At 46.5% G+C, this 10,010-nt stretch overlaps 1 protein-coding gene across 3 annotated transcripts in view; it reads right to left on the bottom strand.

The window, feature by feature from the left end:
• Positions 1-580: 580 nt before the first annotated feature.
• Positions 581-10,010, bottom strand: part of WDR33 (WD repeat domain 33) — a 99,981-nt gene continuing 90,551 nt past the window's right edge. For 2 of the 3 annotated variants that reach the window (XM_082465671.1, XM_082465670.1), the window contains 5 exons: positions 7,882-8,320; positions 3,367-3,530; positions 3,166-3,258; positions 1,996-2,211; positions 581-1,232 (listed from right to left, as the gene is read on the bottom strand). In XM_082465671.1, the coding sequence (XP_082321797.1) occupies positions 1,003-1,232; positions 1,996-2,211; positions 3,166-3,258; positions 3,367-3,530; positions 7,882-8,320 (1,142 nt within the window). In that variant the 3' untranslated portion in view covers positions 581-1,002. Of the gene's footprint in view, positions 1,233-1,995; positions 2,212-3,165; positions 3,259-3,366; positions 3,531-7,881; positions 8,321-10,010 lie in introns of those variants that run through there. The other variant, XM_082465672.1, reaches the window with a different exon arrangement.

The following is a 10,010-nucleotide window of genomic DNA, read 5'->3' as shown; positions in this document are numbered from 1 at the left end:
GTTGGAACAATCCTCTGCCTTAAAGATTGGTGTTTCCACATAGCTAGTGTGGAAGAGGAAGAAATTATTTAAGTTTTGCAAAACTGTTTTAAGAGATATTTTGATCCATTCCTTTTCAACTTAGAACAATTTGTGAAATGATTTACAGTATTCAGAAGGTATGTGTAGTTGATTTCTGGTTTATGTCAAGTTCCTCTCATCAGAAAAAGGCAATTCAAGTCTAAGGTGTGATTACTAGGAGATGCAGCCAAGGAAGACCCCTACTTGGACATCCAGATTTTTTTTTCCTCCGGTGTATAATTTTCCATCTGCCACAGTAGATCTAACTAATAATAAGGCTTTGAATCTACTTCAAACCTTGTTATAGTTTTGAAGTATTTCTCACTCTACTACAAAAATAAGTGTGACAGAATGGCTAGATAAGAATTTGTTTAAAAACAAAAAGTTCACAGATGACTTTAGATGACTTAGAGATTCCCATCAAGTATGCTCACAAATATAAGCAATAATTGTACACCCCTCAGCAGACCGGATGCAATGGAAGCTAAGGGTTTCCTTAAGGCAAGCACTTGACGACTAGTTGTTTTCTGTTAATTCTTGCGTAAATCACATTCTGTATTCATACAAAAACAACTTTTTCTCTGACAAACTGTACATATAGAAACAAATTTCCAATTGGACATGAACTTAAATTTGTGGAGGTTCCATGTCTTGTGACACTTTAAAAAAAAAACAAAAAATTCCAGCTCTTAATCTTCACAAGCCCACGTGGGATTTAGGGCAATTTGGGCGGACAGGACAAAACAAGGCCAGCTACTCTGGGTAGCCAGCTACTCTGGCAGCAGTCTCTTCACCTTGAAGACATCAGGGGCTCCTGGGATTCAGCTGCTCCAGAAAGAGTTCAGGGCTACACGGTGCAGGTTTCCTTTTGTTTCTCTTGGAAAGTCCACAGAAGTTCTTAAATACTGTCCAGAGAGGCCAAGGGGTATTGAGCCCCAACTTCTACCGACCCCTTCCACCCCCCCTTGAAGCTCCTCGCCTTGGCGGGCCAGAGTTCATGTTACTCCCTCTACCCCAGTTACTGCCACTCCGGCCCCCTCTAGAAGGGGTACCACTGCCTGGAGGGCCCCCAAAAGGTTCATCTCTGTGGTATCCATCATGGTGATCTCCATCCAAGGAGCTGGAACGTCCGGACTTTGGCACTCTCTGAGAAGGTCCGGGGCCCCCTCGGCCTGAAACGAAACAATGGTTTTACATGTGACTTTTTTTTCCATCAGAGACTGTTAACAACTCCTGGTACAAACTTTTACTCTATGATGACAGACAGTGGAACACTTCTTTTTTTTAAAAAACAGAGTTCTGAGGACATGAGCACAGCCCTCACAGCACTGAAAGCTGTGCCTCTGCTTTTCTGGACCACCATCTCACTCCTGCCCCCCCTGAAAAGAAAACCCTTTCCAGACCATACTCCCCAAAGTCTTTGTGACTCTGGGCATAAGCCGAATTCCTCCTGGGTTCAGACTGAAAAAAAAACCCCACAGAACCTGAGAGAGGACAATTCTTGCTGCCACTGGGGACACCCTTCAAGGGATCAGAGCAGCCACTACCAGAGAGCACATTTGCCAGTTAGAGCAAGAGTCTCACAGATCAGCAGAGAAAGCACCGGGGCAATCTGAAAGAGCGCTGGAGTGGAAAATGCGAACAAACCAGAGATTCCTGGAAGCAAGGGGAGGAGAACTGCATAGAGGCTCAGCTTGCAGTCACCCACCGAGAGCTCCCACTGGCTGTACCGCAGCTGGGAGCACGTGCCTTTGCACAGTCGAAGCCCTGGAGGGTAGAGTGGAGAAAGGACCCCCAGTACCCCAGTCGGGGACAGACAGAACAGGCACACACTAGGATGGGGCTGGCCTGGAGATGAGGCTTCCCGTGACCCCTGCAGCCTTCTCGGCAGGGCTGTGGCATCCGTAGTTCCTGAGCTGAAATCACCGGCCTCACCTTTGCCTCCTCGATCCTCAGAAGGACCCCCTGGGGCTTCCATTTCTCTATGCTCAGAGGTTCCTGGCCCATCATGCCAGGGGCGCTTTCGGGGTGGTAGGGATGCCATGTCCATGCCTTGGAGAGAAGAGGACCGTTCTCTGCTAGCTGGGGAATGCCCGTCGTGAGGGGGATGATCAGGGCGGGGAGCATCACGGAAGTGTTCATGGCCTGGCCCTAATACAGAAAACACAGACCCAGAGGGCTAAGAGTCTGACCATCTCATTCTATTAAAGCACAGGGTGACTAAAAGCAGACAGGAATTATACTGCTAAGAATAAGTGGCAACCCGAAAACCAATATTCACTCATGCTAGAAACATTTCCTGAATACCTAGTCACGTCATGAGTACACAAAAAGCGTCAAGATAAGAAATCAACGTACCTCCTGAAACAGGAGGCAGGGAAGGACCAGAAAAGTGGTTCTCAGACTTTTTAGTTTCAGAGTGTCTTTACATTCTTAAAAATTATTGAGGATCGCAAAGAGAATTCATTTATGAGAGTTCTAACTACATTTGCCATGTCAGCAATGAAGACTGAGAAAACTTTAGTTCATTTAACTACATTTTCCAAAAACAAAACAATTTAGTGAAAAGAGTGGTATTTAGACAAATCTCTTTAATATCTGGCTCAGTAGGAGAAAGCTGGGTTCTCCCATCTGCTCCTGCATTCAGTCTACACTGTGGGTTGAAGATGTGGGTTGAAGACAATCCAGCCTGCCACGGAGAGGTGAGTCGCTAAAGAGAGAACCCCAGGGGCTTCCCTGGTGGCGCAGTGGTTGAGAGTCTGCCTGCCAATGCAGGGGACACGGGTTCGAGCCCTGGTCTGGGAAGGTCCCACATGCCGCGGAGCGACTGGGCCCGTGAGCCACAACTACTGAGCCTGCGCGTCTGGAGCCTGTGCTCGGCAACAAGAGAGGCCGCGATAGAGGCCCGCGCACCGCGATGAAGAGTGGCCCCCGCTCGCCGCAACTAGAGAAAGCCCTCGCACAGAAACGAAGACCCAACACAGCCATAAATAAATAAATTAATTAAAAAAAAAGAGAGAGAACCCGGTGGAGCCCTGGGAGAGTCCTCAGACCACACTCTGTGAACTGTGGGACCCGAAGCCACAAGCAGCTCTACTGCCTTACCTGGCTCTCTATTTCCATCCCAGGAGTCTGGTTTCCGACCTCCTTCAAAGCGAGGGAACTCATCAGGAGTGGGAAGTAAACCCTTCCTTCCTCCTACACAACAGAACACAGCAACGCCGCACTCACAGACTATTTCAGGGGTGTCCACAACAACCCACCTCTCCACCCCTGTCCTTCCCAGACCCGGGGTTCTCAGCTCACCTCGTGGGGTACCCCGACCTCGACCTCTGAGATCTCTTCCTCGGGCTGTTTCATCAGAAGCATCAAAATTCTCCTCTGGTCCAAAGTCTTCGGGACCAGGAAAACCATCCCTTCCTCTGGGGGGAGCACGGCCCTCATGCCTCGGCGGGGCTCCTCGTCTGAAGCTGTTAGGGAAAAACAACAGAATATCCACCTAATGGAACACCTTGTAGTCCTCAGTTCATGTTTCAAAGAAGCATAATGATGTGAGAAAATATGATACAATGTTAAATGGGAGAAAAACAAAATAAAAGTATGTATTTTTTTAAGTACGCATTTTACAATCCCAATATGGCACGTAAAAACAGGCAAGAGGGAAAAGTACCAGAATGTAGGGTTATTTTAACTTTGTTTTAGGCTTTTAGGAATAATAGCAGTGAGCATTTTTTAGGTGCTTATATCATGCCAAGTGCTTTACATGTATTATTTCATTTCATTTTATCCTCACAACTACCTTATGAAGCTGACACTATTACTTCCCTGGCAGTCCAGTGGTTAAGACTCCGTGCTTCCATGGCAGGGGGCATGGGTTCGATCCCTGGTCAGGGAACTAAGATCCCGCATGCCATGCAGCACACCAAAAAATGGAAAGAAAAAAAAAAAAAAAGAAAAGAAACTGACACTACTATTCTACCCATGTGTACATTGGGGCTCAGAGAGGTTAAGTCATTTACTTAAGGACACACAGTAAGTGTTGGGATTTGAACTCAGCCAGTCTTGACACCCAGCCCAGGCTCTTTACCACTGCCTCCCAAATACTTTTCATATTACCATTTATGTTTTTATAATGACTATTACTTATATAATCAGAAAAAAGGGGGGCACAGATTCATGCCTGCTAACTGTACCCAACTTGTTTTGGGGCATCTGCTCTGCCATCTGCCCCGGCCCACCTCTACTCAGGGGCAGGCCTGGCGGCCACGGACTTCACCAATGGCCCCAGACCACAGCTGACTGGTGTACTGCTAGGGCCTCTGGCTTACGGGTAGCCCAACCGCTGGCAAGCTGGCAACCTGGTGCCTGGGCTGGTGGACAATTTCACCACCTCTCAGAAATTCTGGAACTGGGAAACTAAGTCAGCCAGGAGTGTTACTGAAGCAGGACCGTTAATGAGGGGGTGCCAGAGCTGTAGCAGAAGCCTGTGGGGAAGCAGGAACAGGGGCCTGCCAGCAGGAAAGGTGCGTGAACACCCAAGAGATGCCATGGAAACGAGAAAGGATCAGAAGGGGGAAAGGGCCTGGGCCATCTGCATGAACTGCCTGCTCGTGGCTTCCTCTCAGGCCAGGCCTTCTGCTTTTTCCTGAGTTTCCACTCAGTTATATTTTACTCCAACATTTTATTTCGAAAAATTTCAAACTTAACAGTAAAGATGGAAGTATAGAGCAACAAATGCCCATACATCCTTCACTGCGATTAATTAATCAGTTCTTAAGATTCTGCCACATGAGCCTTTGTCTTTTCTCTATCCATCTATTTATAAATTCATTTTCTAAACCATTTCAAAACCAGTTGTGACGTGATGCTTCACCCCTAAATCCTTCAGTAAATTTCTTCTAAGAACAAGGACTTTCTCCTACATAATAACACTACTATCACTCTAAATAACATGTAATATTATTTAATATACAGTCCAACTTGAATTTCTCCAATTGTCCTCAAAACGTCCTTTTACAGTTGTCTTTATAGATTTCAGTCATCATCACACACTATTATTTAGTGGTCACGTCTCTGGTCTACCTTAATCTAGAACTGTCCCCCTCCTGTGTTTTATCTTTCATGACCTCGACTTTACTTATTTATTTTTTTTTTAATTTTTACTGAGATAGGCCCCAACATTTTTGAAGGACCCATTCTTCGAAATGGATCGTTTTACAGAACGTTCCACAATTTGAATTCACGTGATTGCTTCCTCATGATTAGATTCCAGGTGAAACACTTATCGCAAAACGTCTTATACCTTCACAGGGATGCCAGTCTGTCCCATTGTTTATGATGCAAAAGTGGTATGGCAACAAAACTTCATTGTTGCAAAGGTACATTTGATCCTTTGCAATTAAGTAATCTGTAGGGTGATACTTTGGCAGCATGGGAATATCCTGATTCTCCACAAATCTTTTGACTCAGTGGCTTTTAGCATCCACTGATGATCCTTGCCTGGATCAATTATGACACTGGGTGCTTAAAAGAAGTGGTTTTCTAATTCTATCACCCCTCCTCCATTTATAACTTGGTGTTTTACTGTAAAAAGAGCTTTCCTTTTTTCACTCCACCGTTCCAGCTACTAGCTACCTTTTTAATACCCTTCTTGTCCTGAGGTAACTTAATGAGCCATGCTCCTGCAAGCAAAGGGGGTATGACCCAGATGCTGGCTGAAATAACCACCTAAGGTGAGCGTGGAACTGACACGGGGAGGTAAGTGGGGCAGGAAGAGTATCAGCAGAGGGCACTATTGCCCTGAGACAGATTCGGGGAAGACTCCCCAAACACGGCAGGACTCTTTTCTTGTCCAGGCAGCCACTATACGACTGCCCTAGCTACAAAAGGACAGGGGGACTCTCATGCGCCCTCATTAGAAAACAGTTCCTGTTACGGACTAAACGTTTGCGTCCCCTCCACCAAATTAGTATGTTGAAGCCCTCTCCCCCGAGGTGGCTTTGGAAACGGGCCTTTGAGAGCTACTTAGGTTAGATGAGGTTCTGAGCATGGGGCCCCAGGGTGGGCTTAGCGCCCTTGTAAGAAGAGATGCCAGCAAGAGCTTGCTCACTCTCTTTCCGTCATGCAAGGACAGAGGGAGACGGTGGCTGTCTGCAAGCCAGGAAGAGGAGCCCCACCAGAAACCCACCCTGCTGGGCCTGGATCTGGGACTTCCAACCTCCAGTACTGTGAGCAAATTGCTAGGCCTGGATCTGGGACTTCCAGCCTCCAGTACTGTGAGCAAATTGACTTCTGTTGTCTAAGCCCCCCAGTCCGTGGTATTTGTTACGGCAGCCCAAGCTGAGCAGCACACCTCCTAATGAACTGACCCCTGTCAAATACATCTCCCCCTTTAACAGATTCATTTATTCAGCAGCTACTGAGCACCTACAGGGCGTCACCACTACTGCTCTAGTTTCTGAGGACCTGCCTTCAGGAAGCTACCGTGCTTCTGGGAGATACAAGTAATACAGAAATAAGTATACCACTTAATGTCAGGCAGTGCTAAGTGCTATGCAGAAATATAAAGCAGGGCAAAATAAAGGAACAGGAGGAGAGACCTAAGTGGAGTGAGCCACAAACATCTGGGAGGCTGCGCTCCAGGCAAAGGAAAAAGCAAGCACAACGTGGACAGGACATGTTTGGCACATCTGAAGAGGAGCACAAGCTGGAAACAGCATAAGAGTCTAGGTGTGGGTCTGTCACTGACAGACGAAATACGACAAACTGAAGCACAGTAAAATCTGAAACTTTGCACAAGATGCAGAGATTCAAGAACTCAATGAAAGTTATGTTGATGCCAAAGCCATTGGAAACGAGGTTCCTGCAGACTTGTGAACGCTCGGATGTCACTGCGAGCGCTCTTAAATCTTTTTATTAAAAACTCCCCCGATAGCTGCTTCCTTTAACCCCTCTAGCTCACCCTCCCTGGCCATTTTATCAGCCACTCTTTTCTAACGCACACCGTGAGAACGGACATTGCCAACCCTTACCTCAATGACCTGCAAGCGACAGGCATGAGAAGTATGACGGGAAAAGACACAGGAGAGAGGACTGAGGCAGGAAAGGCAGGAGTGCTGGACAGCACAGCTTGGGCACTGCAGTCGGACGGCCCAGGCCTGAAGCTGCTCTTCCACTTACCACCACCTATGGGGCCTTCCAAAGTCAAGAAACTGCTCTGACTCTCCGTGTCATCCCTTATCTGTAAATGCTGACGGGAACACCTGTCTCACAACTCACTCTAACAGTTAAATGAAGTAACATCTGGCACAAGGTAAATACTCAATTATTATCTCATTGATTATTCTGAGTCTCACTTGAGATTTCACTAATTCTTGTTTTTTTCCCCCTACTTCTATTCCTTTTGTTACCCCAAGCAAGTTGAGTGTTCAAGCCTGACCTCAACCTAATTTAATAGCAAGATTATTTTCCAGTTTAATTGGATTTTGTTAAGATCTTTAGGCAATTACACAGAAACTATCTACTCAATAATTCCTTTATTCTCAATCTAGATATCTGTCTCATATTTCGTCATTCTAACCAAGAGAACCTGGAGATTTCTATTCAAATCCAAGAAACTCTACAGTACACTGACCCACCTATCTGAGACAAAAAAGAACCACATAAATGTTAAAGGTATATATATATTTTCAAGTCTAAACACAAAACCTAGAGGAGGGAGGGTACTCTCTCCCCAAGTGAGAGAGGAAAGAGACTTTTGTGGAGAGAACAGGTGGAAAGCTCCAGGGAAGAAGAAACGGACCCACGAAGTATCCATCCCACCTTTCTTCTCTGCGCCCTCGAAACCGTGGGTCCTCAGGATCCCGGGGGAAGCGTTCGTCTCCAGGTCTGCGGCCTTCCCATGCCCCTGGAGGGCCCCGGGCCGCGCCCCGGCCATCTCCCTCACTGAACTCCCTGTGATCAGGAGGAAACGGAGGCCCGGGGCCCCCACGCCTCCACTTCTCTTCTTGCGGTAAAGGTCCTCCTCGCCCCTCAAATTCACGTAACCGGTGGCCAAAGCGCTTGTCGGGGTGGAAGTCATCTGGTCTGCTGAAGTCATCGGGGAAGTCGGGGTGAGGGCCGCGCCTATCAGGGGGACCCCTGCAGTCCTGGCCGCCCCGGAAAGGACCCCTCTCGGGACCGTGCTCGGGCCCGCTGCTCTGCTCGTGCCGTCTCTCTGACATTGGGCCCATGTGATGGTTCGGAGGGCCACGTGAGTCACCTAAAGGAAACAAAACTGATTTTTACCTTGTCTTCCAGGAATCATGCCAACGTAGGTCTGATTTTCAGCATCTTAAAATTTCAGAATGCATTCTTTTATTGAGAATGTTTTCCCTCTTTGGTTCCCAGCATACTTAGGAGACAAACGTCCCTAAGGCACCATATGATGAAAAGAACAAGGGTTCTGGGGGTGCAGATTTCATCACTCATTAGCTAAGCAAATCGACCTAGGGCAAATTATTAATCTCAAATGAGATTAGCAACTCAGTTGATGTGAAGATTCATTTAGAAAACACAAGAGAGCCTCACAGGCATAAGAACGAGCTTCCCTTCCTGCCCCCATGCCTTCAGTGTTTTTGTTGGGCCCACTCCCCATACCCAGGGAGAAGGCAACAGGGAAAATTCATGCTGAAAGTCGGGAAGCCAAGTACAAGGAATTCACCTCTGCGTTTGTAAAAGCCCGCAAGCTCACCCCAGGGCCACAGGCCTACACTGCCATGATGTCTCTCCTTTAACTCCTAGTTCATTTAACTTGATTTGTTAACTCATACTTTGATTCTTAACAAAATCCTCTGTAAGGTACATGGGAGCATGGGCCTCTCTAATAACAGCTTGGTGACCAAACAGCCTTGCTGTACTTCAGTTTCAGTGTTTATATAAACACTTTTTCTGTCCCTTTCTGTGAATGATATCCCTCGTCTATAATATCATCACCATTCTTTGCAGATAAGAGTTTGGAAACCCACTAAAGATTTTTAAAAATATTTTAATACATGTAATATATTCAGAATACTGAATAAAAATGGAAAGCGGCTAATTACACTTAGTTTACTTTGAAGGGATTTGTTTTCCTGGCTACTGAATGATTATTGCAGCCATTGTAAATGTACACCTATTTTCTGTCAACATACAATTTAAATCAAATATTTTTTTTAAAGTAGAGAGCAAAGGGACACTCTTGCTTCTAAAACAACTAACTTTTAAAAATGAAATTCCTCCACTTGCCCAGCTCATGCCTTTTACTGCGTTTCCCTGGCAATCAAGACGAACTTCCTTTCCTTACAGCACAGTCGGCCATAATCTTTGCCCTTCTAACATCCTTCCTCTCTCATTTTTACTCATTTCTCATTTCAATTCCTCCTCACCATTCAACATGTTTAAAAAACTTGGAACTCTTAGTATAAAAATACACCACTAGAAGGACTCTCTCTTCTTTTAAGCTTTCTCTGTCCCCTCTACCTTCCCTTCTTTCCTTCCATTAAACCAGTCCTCTCCATGCTGAGGAAAGCGCCTTCGAAGTTGCCTCTTTGTTCAAATACCCCAGGCTTCTTTCCTCCTGGTAAACAGCCCCTCACTTCTCAGTGTGATCCTGCCACTGATGGCTCCTTCTCTGACTTCATGTGGCTTGGACTTTGTGTGACCTCAGACACAGCAGACCTTTGACCTGAGGAAGCTGAACACATTCCATTCGAACTTACCTATGAATAATCCTCCCATTACCTCTATCTGCTTAAAAGTACCCTGGCTCCTCCAAAGAAAGAAACCCACCACTACAAATTAGAAGGGATGTGGCCCCTGGTGATGGGCCGCGGCATTGGTTAATCCAGTAAGGATGGCAGGGCCACTTTCTCGGCTCTCCCTTCTCCCTTTGGTCCCTGGGAGGAGAAAGGAGGAAGGTGGGGGGGGGGGGT

Source organism: Balaenoptera physalus, assembly GCF_965194825.1.
Source record: "Balaenoptera physalus genome assembly, chromosome: 6".
NCBI classification, from domain to species: domain Eukaryota; kingdom Metazoa; phylum Chordata; class Mammalia; order Artiodactyla; family Balaenopteridae; genus Balaenoptera; species Balaenoptera physalus.
This window is presented reverse-complemented; position numbering and strand designations above follow the sequence as displayed.